This window comes from Dama dama, chromosome 7 (genome assembly GCF_033118175.1).
Source record: "Dama dama isolate Ldn47 chromosome 7, ASM3311817v1, whole genome shotgun sequence".
NCBI lineage: Eukaryota > Metazoa > Chordata > Mammalia > Artiodactyla > Cervidae > Dama > Dama dama.
In genome coordinates this window covers 32,457,620-32,471,951 of record NC_083687.1, presented here as the reverse complement: position 1 = coordinate 32,471,951, position 14,332 = coordinate 32,457,620, and the positions used below count along the sequence as shown (strand labels likewise).

The 14,332-nt window shown below is 40.3% G+C and overlaps 1 protein-coding gene and 1 pseudogene across 1 annotated transcript; both read right to left on the bottom strand.

Annotated features, from left to right (window-relative positions):
• Positions 1 to 3,056: 3,056 nt before the first annotated feature.
• Positions 3,057 to 3,995, bottom strand: LOC133059783 (putative olfactory receptor 2B8). The gene has a single exon (XM_061147366.1). The coding sequence runs from the start codon at positions 3,993 to 3,995 to the stop codon at positions 3,057 to 3,059; it is 939 nt and encodes a 312-aa protein (XP_061003349.1).
• An 8,591-nt stretch (positions 3,996 to 12,586) lies between these two features.
• LOC133059771 (putative olfactory receptor 2B8) lies at positions 12,587 to 13,540 on the bottom strand (annotated as a pseudogene).
• Positions 13,541 to 14,332: the final 792 nt, after the last annotated feature.

The window sequence follows — 14,332 nt, the reverse complement described above, 5'->3', positions numbered from 1 at the left end:
GCGCCATCATTGTACTCTCCCTCCGTCCCACCCCAGGGTCACCAGCGTCTCTGTGACAGGAGCTTGTTCATATGTGTGGCCGCCCAGGTTTTGTGGCTGCTGTCAGAAGACACATCTCTTATCCTGCAGCTCAGGCGTCCACCGGGATAAAACTTCCCTTTGCGAACCCTCTTACACTGTTGGTGGGAATGCAAACTAGTACAGCCGCTATGGAGAACAGTGTGGAGATTTCTTAAAAAACTGGAAATAGAACTGCCATATGACCCAGCAATCCCACTCCTGGGCATACACACCGAGGAAACCAGATCTGAAAGAGACACGTGCACCCCAATGTTCATCGCAGCACTATTTATAATAGCCAGGACATGGAAGCAACCTAGATGCCCATCAGCAGACGAATGGATAAGGAAGCTGTGGTACATATACACCAGGAAATATTACTCAGCCATTAAAAAGAATTCATTTGAATCAGTTCTAATGAGATGGATGAAACTGGAGCCCATTATGCAGAGTGAAGTAAGCCAGAAAGATAAAGACCAATACAGTATACTAACACATATATATGGAATTTAGAAAGATGGTAACGATAACCCTATATGCAAAACAGAAAAAGAGACACAGATGTACAGAACAGACTTTTGGACTCTGTGGGAGAAAGCGAGGGTGGGATGTTTCGAGAGAACAGCATCGAAACACGTATATTATCTAGGGTGAAACAGATCACCAGCCCAGGTTGGATGCATGAGAGAAGTGCTCGGGCCTGGTGCACTGGGAAGACCCAGAGGGATCGGGTGGAGAGGGAGGTGGAAGCGGGGATCGATGGGGAATACATGTAAATCCATGGCTGATTCATGTCAATGTATGACAAAAACCATTACAATATTGTAAAGTAATTAGCCTCCAACTAATAAAAATAAATGGAAAAAAAAAAACTTCTCTTTGCTCCTACTTTTTAAAAATATTTATTTATTTTTATATATTTATTTCACTGTGGCAGGTCTTAGTTGGGCTAAGCAGGACCTAATTGCCCAAGCAAGGATCAAACCCAGGTCCCCTGCACTGGGAGTGCAGTCTTAGCCATTGGGGCAGCAGGGAAGTTCCTTCCTTTGCTTCTGAGCCAAACTCTGTCTTGTTCAATTGGCACAAACAACACCCAACAGAAGGACCATTTTTAGGGCTCAACTTCAAAGGGTTGGGAACAGTTGCAAATGTCTTTGACAGTCAGAAACTCCGAAATTCTTATTTATGATTCAGATCATTTTTATAGGACCCCAGACTCTAGGTCATAGCCTAGGCTTTACCAGGAAAGAGAATTTGAAACAAAGGTTTATGCACAAGCACTTAATGCAGGATGAGATACAGCATCAGGAGTGAAAGAAAGGGAACAGAAGAGGGAGAAAAGCAGGCTTGTCAAGGATACATTATCTAATTTGCCACTAGTATGAAGTAACTGGGTGCTGAATCACATTTGTCCCCCTGAACCACGTCTTAGGAAACATCCAACAGATCCCTAGCCCAGGAGAAGAAAGGAAAAATAATCTGCTCTTTAGCTCTCATTTCCCATTAGTCCAATCTTCAGTCTGAATCTGAGCAGTTCCATGTAGGGCCCTTGCTGGTGACAGACCCCTCTGTGTCCCCACTTACTGATTTGTTCTCCTTGTTTGTTAACATTTGGCCATGCTGCATGGAATCTGGATCTTAGTTTCCTGACCTGGGATGGAACCCTCGACCTCTGCAGTGGAAGCAGGGCTCTTAACCACCAGGCCGACAGAAAAGACCTCCCACTGACTAGATTTCTTCTTTTGTTTTGGCTGCGCTCAGTCTTTGTTGTGACTCTTCATTGCTCCTTGCAGGCTTTCTCTAGCTGCGGTGCAAGGGCTTCCCATTCCTGTGGCTTCCAATGTTGGGGACCATGGGCTCTAGGGCAGGCCGGCTTCAGTAGCTGTGGCTCATGGGATCTAGAAAGCTGGCTGGGTAGTCGTGGCACATGGCCTTAGTTGCTCTGCATCATGTAGGAACTGCCTGGACCAGGAATATAACTTGTGTTCACTGCATTGGCAGCAGGATTTTACCACTAGACCAACAGGGAAGCCCCCTACTTATTGTTGACTGAGGAAAGAGGCTATGGAAAACCACTGTGACCTCCTAGATCTTCCATGTGGAACAAACAACAGACCCTAACAGTTACTATTTGTAGAGGTAAAAAATGCACAAAGAAAGATAGAACAGGCAAGCAGGAGAGTAGCCATATCTCAAACAATGAATTGGTCACAAGGACTTGGAAATCGGCCTTCACCATATGAACATTCCAGGCCATCCTACTGGAAGATAAGAGACACCATGAAGGAGATGGAAAGCATGCCAACTGTGGCAATCTAGATCAGGAAGCCCTAAGGAGACCCAGAAGCCTACTGCAGGCATTTGAGTGAATCCAGCCCAGACCAGAAGAACTGTCCAGCTAAACTTAGCCCAAATGCTGATGCACATAATTGTGAGATAAATTAATGGTTGGTGTTTTAAGCAACTAAGTTTTGAAGTGATTTGTTATATAGGAACAGCTAACTGATATCTACCCTTTGGCATCAGAATACATGAGTTGTAGCAGTAGCAATTCTTAGGAAATGATAAAATGTTAATATTCCATACAGCATTTCAGTGGTTTCCTGTTCTTATTTTAACTGTGATTTCATGTAATATATTCATATGTCATTTTGCAAATAGATGTGGAATAATGTACCTAAAAGGGAGTGCAAACAAGAAAATCCCTGGAACTATAAAAAACAATAACTACAAAACAGATGGGGTCGGAACACTAAATCCGTGTCTCTGGAAGTTGAAAGGAATAATGAACCTAGAATTTGAACACTCATTTTTTATTTGTTTTTTTGTTGTGGTTCTTCTTTTTTCTTTTGAACACTCATTTTTTAAAGGGAATAAAGTAAACAAACTCCCTTCAGAGTTGCCAAAGGGAATTTTAGATGGCTCATGGGGCACACATATATATCTGAATAGTTCTGCCATTCAAAGTACTTCCATTAAACTGTCCGCCTTAGCCATCATCTGGAGTCAGAGTCCTTCCAAAGCACTTTCTTCATCGCTCCTTTCACATCCCTGTTCCTCAGCGTATAAATGAGGGGGTTGGTCATGGGGATAATGACAGCGTAGAAGAGAGACATGAACTTGTCCTGATCCTGGGAGTCATTGCTGCTGGGCTGAAAATACACATAGATGGCTGTGCCAAAGAACAAGGAGACCACCGTGAGGTGAGATCCACACGTTCCAAATGCTTTTCTTTGCCCTGCAGTGGACTTGATTCTTAAGACTGCCCTGACAATCCTACCATAGGAGAACATGATTAATGAAACAGGTGTGAGAAGAATGATGACACTGCCAAAGAAGGTCACATACAGATTCATAGTGGTGTCAACACAGGCAAGTTTGAGAAATGGAGGGATCTCACAAAGGAAATGGTCTAATTTATTCCTCCCACAACGAGGTATAAGGAAGACAAGCACTGTCTGCAATAAGGAGTTGGCAAAACCAATGATCCATGAAGCGGAAGCCATCAGGGCACACAGACGGGGGTGCATGATTACCGTGTAGTGAAGGGGCCTGCAAACAGTGGCATAACGGTCAAATGCCATAACTCCTAGGAGAATACATTCTGTACATCCCAATGCCAGAGACATGTACATTTGAACTATACAACCACCAAACGAGATGGATTTGTCTGATCCACTGAGATTAAATAGGAGCTGTGGAACAATGCTTGTGGTGTAGCACATGTCCAGAAAGCTCAGGTTAGAGAGGAAAAAGTACATAGGGGTGTGAAGACGTGGGTCCAAGTAGGACAATGCAATGATGGTTGTGTTTCCAAGCAAAGTGAAGATGTAGAAGATCAAAAGGACCGCAAAGAGGACTAGCTCAAGTTGAAGCCTGTCAGAGAAGCCAAGTAAGATAAATCCAGTGACAGAACTTACATTTTTCTGTTCCATCCTTTGTTAGCACATGGCTCCTGTCAAATCAAGCATTTAGAAATATATTAAAGGTATCTTCCAAAAAAGCACAGAGATGAAGAGGAAAGCCTATCATGTTCAAAGACATGGTCATGTGATTTTATATGCAATGATTTGAATAAGTGATGTATTCATTGAAATTGGTATATCTTAAATCAATTAGTTATTTACTATTCACAAAAATTATATATTGAAATTAATATAAGAAAATAATAATAATAAAATCAAGTGATGAACCTTGGTTTGCATCAATCATAGATATAAAATGCCTGTTTTAGATTGAGTTTAATAGGATGAAAGTATGATGATTATCTGTACATCTAAGAGAAAGTGGGAATGAGGGAAAATCAAGGGAGAGTGATTAGAAAGAGTAAGAAAATGTAGACAAAGGGAGAAAGTCTATTTTAAATATGTATCTCATAATTCTACATAACTTGGCATGCACACACCTCACATATAATAGAATAATACAAAATGATCTCTAAAATGCATTCAGATATAGAAATTTATGAGCTATTATGTACTTATACAAAGGATTATATTACATTCAATGTATCACTAAGATTCTTCCTCATAGATAAGTTCTGGAAAATAATTCTCTCTGCTCCTATTGCATTATATTTATGAATGCTATATCCTGGTCTTTTTGTATACTAGTAAAAAATAAATTGCTCAGAGCCTGAAAATATCACCTTCGATTTTGTCCTTGAAATACCTAAAATTTCTATACCAATTTAACAAGAACTCCAAAAGTTTATTCACTGTGCATAAACAGTTCACGGGCTTCCCTGTTGGCTCAGTGGTAAAGGAACCACCTGCCAATGCAGGAGATGCAGGAAAGGCATGTTCAGTCCCTGGATCAGGAAGATACCTTGAAGAAGAAAATGGAAACCCACTTCAGTACAGAGAATCCTGGCAGGCTACAGTCCCTGAGGTCAACAAGAGTTGGACTTGACTTAGTGACTAAACACCAAAGCAGTCACTTCACAATAGAATTTCAAACTCCAGTGACCAGCACTTACCTCTTCTTTCTGCTGATTTCAGTTTCATATATTGTCAACAAGTAAAATGCCTGGAATTCCTATAGGAGATAGGATTATTCACTATCAACATTCTAATGGCAATGAAGAACACATAAATGAGGAGACAATGAATCTATCACAGCCTCAGAAATAACACTTCTAACCACTATGGACAGAGTTTGGCCAGGTTGGGGAAAAGAGGCTGAAATGGGATTTCTTTTGCATGCTGTTTATTGAATCAATGTCCTCAAGAAAAGAGAACCAGGGAATCAAAACAGAGCAGACAAATGTGTTAAGCAAGGATGTGATCTCAAATGGAATAGCATGAACGTGATCCCAGAGAAAGCTGGAAAAAGACTCTCCAAATAGAGCTATCTGCTGATAAAAATATTGTGTCTTCACTTACACAATCACTGCTACCCACATGCTGCTACATGAGCCTTTCAAGTGGAGCAGATAAAGAACTGAATTTTAAATTTAACTTTAACTCAGGTAAATTTAAATACCTAGTCATTTAAATGAGTCTAGTTACTATTATACAGAATAACAAGATGTGGAGCATGCATTGTGTCAGATTTAGTTCCACCTTGACAAAAAGGCAGCCTTTTATAAATCCCACCAGTCTGTCATCGACTACAAGCTGCCCCAACCACATTCAGAACGTCTGGCAATGTGACTCCATTCAACTGATGGCAATTTTCTAGAGAAGGGAAGGGCTGTGAAGCTGTCAATCAATACTCATGACAAATATGGTGTGGATCAGTGCAGCAGCCAGGAGGAAATATCTAAGCGGGACACTGAAAGCATTCATAAAAAATGAGAGTCCATTCATACAAAATGTACAGTCCATTCATAAATGTGTGCAAGGATGGAAGGACAGTCACTAGTGTACATTACACATCACCTTGTCAGTTGCCTAATTCACCAGTAAATTAAACATTCAGATCACCTTTTCTGACCTACGTTTCTCTTCTCAAATTGGTGTTTCTCCTCAAATGAAGAATGATCATTTTTCATTAACAATAAATTAAAAAATGCACTGAAACGATAACACAAAACGGACCTTCATTGTGATAATTATCAAACTGGCATTTGGAAGATTATGTACGTTCATTTCTTTGAGAAAATGAACATTTTAAAACTACAAATATTGACAATACACTTTAAGAAAAATTCTGTAATTTCACAGAAAGAGGAGCTGAGGAAAAAATGAAAGTGTATGGCTAATATTTTCACATTCACATGTATGCTATTATTCAACTGCTGAAGGACATGTTCTATGACAGCCAAATATCCTGAATTTAATTTGCTCCATGTATCCATACTGAGACATAATGAATACACTACAATAGGATGAAATGTCTAGGAACACAAAGTTGGCTTCCATAAGGAACACTTAGTTTGGTTTTTAAATTTGGTGAATTTCTACGGGAACTTCTGTTTCTTTTGCCAACTGACCTGTATGTTACTCAGTTTACCCTTTAATGAACACTTGCAACTGAAAACAAACTAACTTACCAATTTCTAAAGTACCACAGAGATCCAGTTCCAGTCCTCTCAGTTTTATTCACCTTATGTGAGTGTCCTAAGCTCGTTCCCTATCTCATTTCCAGTTCCTGCCTTGAATACAGTACCGGGCATTGGAACCTGGGTATGTAGACTAAGGATGCAGGTTGCCTGCAGTGAGTACATAAGTTGACTCTACCAGCACTGGACTATCCTTAAGTTTTCCTTAAGCAAGAAGATGCTTTCTCTTGATAATTTCAAATACATTCACAGGGTACTGAAGATCAGCATGGAGTCTAGCTGGTAGGATGACATAGGAAGACAATTTCAAACTCTCAGGATTCCTTCTGAATATAATGTTTTGTCTCTATGACGGAGAGCTCATTATGAAAGCATGAGATTGGTATGAAACTGCAGTAAAACTGGTCTGGTGAAAATGGTTTACTTGGCTGAAGTCTCTAGGGAATGTTTGTCCTGTACCGTTAATTAGCTGATGTTGCCTGGCTGCCCAGAGTTGACAATCCTCAGGGAAAATGAATATCAAGAAGAATGTAAGAAGAAACTTAATCTGCCTCTTTTATAACTTCTCATAAATGACAGAGTTCAGATAATTCCCTAGACTTCGCAGTTATCTTAGCTCTCCTCTTTTAATGGCTTAGATATGTTACTAAACACTTGAGTTTTTTATACAAGAGCAACAAAAAAATATTCTCCATATATAAATAAGAACTCATCCAGTTATTTAATTTTTTTTCTTTTTTTTTTATTATTATTATTATTTTTTTCCAGTGGGTTTTGTCATACATTGATATGAATCAGCCATGGATTTACATGTATTCCCAATCCCGATCCCCCCTCCCACCTCCCTCTCCACCCAATTCCTCTGGGTCTTCCCAGTGCACCAGGCCCGAGCACTTGTCTCGTGCATCCCACCTGGGCTGGTGATCTGTTTCACCATAGATAGTATACATCCTGTTCTTTTGAAATATCCCACCCTCACATTCTCCCACAAAGTTCAAAAGTCTGTTCTGTATTTCTGTGTCTCTTTTTCTGTTCTGCATATAGGGTTATCGTTATCACCTTTCTAAATTCCATATACATGTGTCAGTATGCTGTAATGTTCTTTATCTTTCTGGCTTACTTCACTCTGTATAATGGGCTCCAGCTTCATCCATCTCATTAGGACTGGTTCAAATGAATTCTTTTTAATGGCTGAGTAATATTCCATGGTGTATATGTACCACAGCTTCCTTATCCATTCATCTGCTGATGGGCATCTAGGTTGCTTCCATGTCCTGGCTATTATAAACAGTGCTGCGATGAACATTGGGGTGCACGTGTCATACACACTGAGGAAACCAGTTATTTAATTTTAAATGTAAATTAATTTTTATCTAGTATTCATAATCAACTTTTAATGGATCACAGAGTTACCAATTCAGCTCATTTCAGTTCAGTCACTCAGTCATGTCCAACTCCTTACGACCTCATGAACCACAGCACACCAGGCCTCGCTGTCCATCACCAACTTATGGAGTTTTCCCAAACTCCTGTCCATTGAGATGGCGATGCCATCCAACCATCTCATCCTCTGTCGTCCCCTTCTCCTCCTGCCTTCAATCTTTCCCATCATCAGGGTCTTTTCAAATGAGTCAGTTCTTCGCATCAGGTGGTCAAAATATTGGAGCTTCAACTTCAACATCAGTCCTTCCAATGAACACCCAGGACTGATTTCCTTTAGGATGAACTGGTTGGATCTCCTTGCATTCCAAGGGACTCTCAAGAGTCTTAATTTCATGGCTGTAATCACCATCTGCAATGATTTTGGAGCCCAGAAAAATAAAGTCAGCCACTGTTTCCAGTGTTTGCCCATCTATTAACCTTGAAGTGATGGGACCAAATGCCATGATCTTAGTTTTCTGAATGTTGAGCCTTAAGCCAACTTTTTCACTCTCCTCTTTCAGTTTCATCAAGAGGCTTTTTGTTCTTCTTCACTCTCTGCCATAAGGGTGGTGTCATCTGCATATTTGAGGTTATTTCTATTTCTACCGGCAATCTTGATTCCAGCTTGTGCTTCCTCCAGCCCAGCATTTCTCATGATGTACTCTGCATATAAGTTAAATAAGCAGGATGACAATATACAGCCTTGAAGTACTCTTTTTCCTATTTAGAATCAGACTGTTGTTCCATGTCCAGTCTAACTGTTGCTTCCTAACATGCATACATATTTCTCAAGAGGCAGGTCAGGTGATCTGGTATTCCCATCTCTGTCAGAATTTTCCACACTTTATTGAAATCCACACAGTCAGAGGCTTTGGCATAGGTAATAAAGCAGAAACAGACGTCTTTCTGGAACTCTCTTGCTTTTTCCATGATCGTGAGTATCCACAATAACCTAATCACTGGAAATGCCTACGAGGCTTCACTGAGACTAAAGCCACAGGTATGGCACAGCTTCCCTGGTGACTCAGATGATAAAATATCTGCTTGCAATGCAAGATACCAATGTTCAGCCCCCAAGGAAGATCCCTGGGTCAGGAAGAACCCTGGAGAAGGAAATGGCAACCCACTCCAGTATCCTTGCCTGAGGAATGCCATGGACAGAGGAGCCTCGTGGGCTACAGTCCATCAGGTCACAAAGAGTTGGACACGACGGAGCGACTTTCACGTCTCACAACTAAAGAGTTTCACTCTCAGAAAAGGCTAAAATTATCCTCAGAAACGGCCACCTATTTAGAACTTGCAGATTCTAAAGACATTGTGGATTTAATTCACAACGAAATGGTTAAAAGAATCACCAAAGAATGTAAATCAGCAGAATAGATTGTTTAAAAGGAGCTTGAATACCCAATCCCTACAGCTGCCTCAGGGACACCTTCCGCTGAACCCTCTGATTCAGGAGACACACAACTTCTCATTTCTGCATTTACACAGAGCATCCCTTCCCAGGAAACCATGTCCACAAGACATTTCCGTACACCGAGGTTCCCTGAGTCTGCCATCTCAAGTTTGAACTACGCTACAATACTGAAAGGACGGAAGAAACTCTCAATCATAATACAAACAGGCATCACAAAAGATCGCACCTACAGAGGAAAGTGTTGACAGAGAACTATAATCTGTCCTTCCATCCTCAGTGACCCTGGTTAGAGCTGAACTCTGGGCAAACAGTTAACACTGAAATCTACTGACTAGGAGATAAATGAGGATATTACAAGGGTCGCTATATGCTGATTACCATTCTGGTAATATTTTTCGCCGGGTGGATAGGGTCTGTTTAGAGTGTGATAAACCTACAGTATACAGACTACAGTTGTTCTAATGAATAAAGTCCTAAAGCCAGAACACAACTACAAAGGTGAGGACACATATCAAGTGAGAAACTCTCAAGACTTCCTTGTGCTGACTTGTACGATACAAGTTAAACAAGAGAGAGTCCCTAATTTATTTTATATTTCCATTTGAAAAACCTAGGTTCAGGAAGCAGTGTCTGACTGGTTTGGGGCCTCACAGACATTGCACATGTTGTTGCTCTTGTTTTGGATTATTTTCTAATTGTTAGTCAATCTGGTCCTGCTTAAGAATTGTGTTTCATCGGAGTCTCACTGATACTTCAGGCTTCCAAGGTGACACATTACCTGAACACACCATGTTCACCTTGTGCTTCTCAGGAGGCAAAAATGATGAAAGATTATGACTTGCTCTTGGGCATATTGACAATTCTGAACTAAAAATGGGATCAAATAATTTAGCCAAGGCCTGGGTACACCCACTGCAGCCATTTCACAGATATTAAGAATTCAAAAGGAGGGAATTCCCTGGCATTCCCGGGTATAGGCTTCATGCTTCTACTGCAGGGGGCATGGGTTCAATCCTTGTTCTGGGATAAAGAGGGAAAGTTTGAAAAGGTAGAAATCATTTGAAAATTTACAAAACAGAACTGAACTTTGGGTATGTGTTATCTTTTAGGCAATGTTTTTGTTTTTTTTTTTTAAGCCTGGAATCTAGATACCTTTATTATCTGTAATTTATTCTGAAGTAATATACACATCCACATGATGCTCAAGCATCTGCTTAAAACAAATAAATCTGTTTTGTGGCAGTCCTTAGGAGCAGACAAGCAGCTGCTCACTCAGGAAAATAGGATTTGTGACTTCATGTGACTTTGAGGGTTTCTGCAGCAAAGAAAGTATCATTGAGGGATTTTTAAGTGACTCTTTGGGCATAACTATCAAGACCTGATTGAGTAGTAAGGAAAGGGGGACATTTCTCACCATTCAGAGTACACTGCACTCCACTCTGCTTTTCATCAGGTACATGTTCATCATTACTGTGGGGTCAAAATACTTGCTTTCATAAGTGTTTAATTCAAGGGTGAAGAGTGTCGTGCTGTTAGGAATATAGATAGAATCTTGACCCTGTATGTAATTTACCCACACTGCCATTTTCGGCTTGCAAGACCACTTTTCAGGCAAATTGGCCAAGAGGGTTCGAGACCCAGGAGGATGGTTAGCTGCTAGGACAGGAAACTGTGTGATAGTTGTCAAGCTTTTGTCTCCACTAAGAGACACAAATGTACTTACTTGCCTAGTGGTACATGCTGGGGAAATCTACCAAAAATCATAAATATTTCTTTGATGTTGGCACATCAGAGCTCTAACCTCCATAGAAAAATACACTGTTCATGAAATTTAACTCACACACAAAAAAAACAGAATCTATACCTGAAAATAAATTTATGCTATAAACTGAACTTGAATGGGGATCTAAGACTTAGAATGGCAGATTAAATTTTTCTGGAATGTTTATTTTTTTACTCATAATTCAGAACTCTGTGACATTTATTTCACAATTAGACAGATACTACTAAAGCTTAGGCATGTATTTTTAATAGACACAATATTTGTTTTTTCAATTTCCTTCTGATGAGTCTGAGGCCACCTCCACCAAACATGGGATTTCCTGGGAATCAGGAGCCATTTTCAATATTTTTATATTTCACTAAATCTGAATTTCACAGGAACTTTGGGAGAGGAGAGACGCTAAGGTCTTAACCAATTGATGCCTAAATCAAAGAGTTTATAAAATGGCATGACGAGAATAATCTAAACATATTTTACCCTTTGAAACTTATGCTGCATCACAGTAGCTAAAATATGTAGGTATGTAGTAGAACTTGGGTCATATGCTACTCAGATATAATGCCCTCAAAAGTTCCTCATTTAAAAATCTCATTTCAGAGAGGAACTAAGTGGTTCACAAAATTAAAATAACCAACTTTGTACCTCACATCAGTGTTTTTCTCCTGCTGTGTACAAAAAGGCATGTAAGAACTATGTGGTGTTCTTACCAAAGAAGGGCTACCACTGTCCCTGCCAGCAGCGCATCATCCCCTTCCCTCAGTGAGTCCTATGCGCCGCCTTCTCTGAATGATCCTCCACAATATGGCGGCTGCACTGCTGAGGGTGCAGTTGCACCTGATGTCTGAATGGCTTGACCGGGATTAATGCAGCAAGATTTTCTTTGAGATTCAACTTTATTTTCCCCACAAGTGCTCCACCTACATCAGTGAAAAACGTCTGATCAAACCATCAAACCATGGAATTTTAGTAGAGCCGTGATCCAAATAAAACAATGAATGGTATCTTCTAGTAACTCCTAGAAAATATTATTAATAATATTCCTTACAGTGTTTCAGTGGTTTTGTCTTATTTGGACTTCATGTAATACAGATGCATGTCTTTTTGCAAATAGATGTGGAACAATGTACGCAAATGGGAGTGCAAATAAAAATCCTTGGAGCTGTTAAAACAGTCACTACAAAGCAGATGCTGTCAGATCACTGAATCAGCATCTCTGGAAGTTGAAATGAATACATGAACTTAGAATCTGAACTTAGAATCTCACTTTTCAATTGGAATGAAGGAAACCAATTCCCTTCAGAGTTGTCAGAGGGAATTTTAGATGACTCATGCGGGACACACAGATACATCTAGAGAACTGATGTTCAAGACCCTTCCATTAAACTGTCCTCCTCACCCATCATCTGGAGTCAGAGTCCTTGCAAAGCACCTTCTTCATCGCTCCCTTCACATCCCTGTTCCTCAGCGTATAAATGAGGGGGTTGGTCATGGGGATAATGACAGTGTAGAAGAGAGACATGAACTTGTCCTGGTCCTGGGAGTCATTGCTGCTGGGCTGATAATACACATAGATGGCTGTGCCAAAGAAGAGGGAGACCACCGTGAGGTGGGATCCACACGTGCCAAACGCTTTTCTCTGCCCTGCAGTGGACTTGATTCTTAAGACCGCCCTCACAATCCGACCATAGGAGAACACAATCAACGCAACAGGTGTGAGAAGAATGATGACACTGGCAAAGAAGCTCGCATACACATTTATAGTGGTGTCAACACAGGCAAGTTTGAGAAATGGAGGGATCTCACAAAAGAAGTGGTCTAATTTATTCCTCCCACAACGAGGTAAAAGGAAGACAAGCACTGTCTGCAATAAGGAGTTGGCAAAACCAATGATCCATGAAGCAGAAGCCATCAGGGCACACAGACGGGGGTGCATGATTACTGTGTAGTGAAGGGGCCTGCAAACAGCGGCATAGCGGTCAATTGCCATAACTCCTAGGAGAATACATTCTGTACATCCCAACGCCAGAGACATGTACATTTGAATCATACATCCACCAAAGGAAATGGATTTGTCTGCTCCACTGAGATTAAATAGAAACTGGGGAACAATGCTGGTGGTGTAACACATGTCCAGAAAGCTCAGGTTAGAGAGGAAAAAGTACATAGGGGTGTGAAGACGTGGGTCCAAGTAGGACAATGCAATGATGGTTGTGTTTCCCAGCAAAGTGAAGATGTAGAAGATCAAAAGGACCACAAAGAGGACTAGCTCAAGTTGAAGCCTATCAGAGAAGCCCAGTAAGATAAATCCAGTGACAGAACTTTCATTTCTCTGTTCCATCCTTTGTTAGCACATGGCTCCTGTCAAATCAAGCATTTAGCAATTTATTAAAGGTATCTTCCCAAAAGAGTGTGGGGATAAAGAGGAAAATCTGTCATGCTCAAAGACATGGTCATTTGATTTACATGTAACTATTTGAATAAATGATGTACCTGTTGAAATTGAGCTCTAATCTATCACAAAAAGTTATATATTGATAAGTAATATAAAAAATAATGCATAATAATAATAAAATCAAATAATGAACCTTGGTTTACATCAATCATATGTATCAAGTGCCTTTTTCAGATTGAGTTTAATAGGATTAAAGTATGATCATTGTATATGTACATTTTAGAGAAAGTGGGAATGAGGGAAATCAAGGGAGAGTGTGTAGAAAGAGTAAGAAAGATGTAGACAAAGGGAGAAAGTTTATTTTAAATATGTACCTCATAATTCTACATAACTGGATATGCAGATACATCACATGTAATAGTGGCTTCCCTTGTGGCTCAGTTGGTAAAGAATCTTCCTTCAATGCAGGAGACCTGGGTTCTATCCCTGTGTTGGGAAGATCCCCAGGAGAATGGAAAGGTACCTAATCCAGTATTCTGGCCGATTCAATCTCCAGATCAGGAAGATACCTTAAAGAAGAAAATGGCAATCCACTTCAGTACAGAAAATCCTGGTGGGATAGAGGCCATGGAGTCCAAACGAGCTGGACATGACTTAGTAACTAAACAACAGAAGTAGTCAGTTCACAGTAGAAGTTCAAAATCCAGTGACCTGCACTTATATTTTCTTTCTGTTCATTTCATTTTCATATAT

What these genes read in the sequence shown, in the direction of transcription:
- LOC133059783 (XM_061147366.1), bottom strand. Translation starts at nt 3,995, where the DNA reads ATGGAACAGAAAAATGTAAGTTCTGTCACTGGATTTATCTTACTTGGC.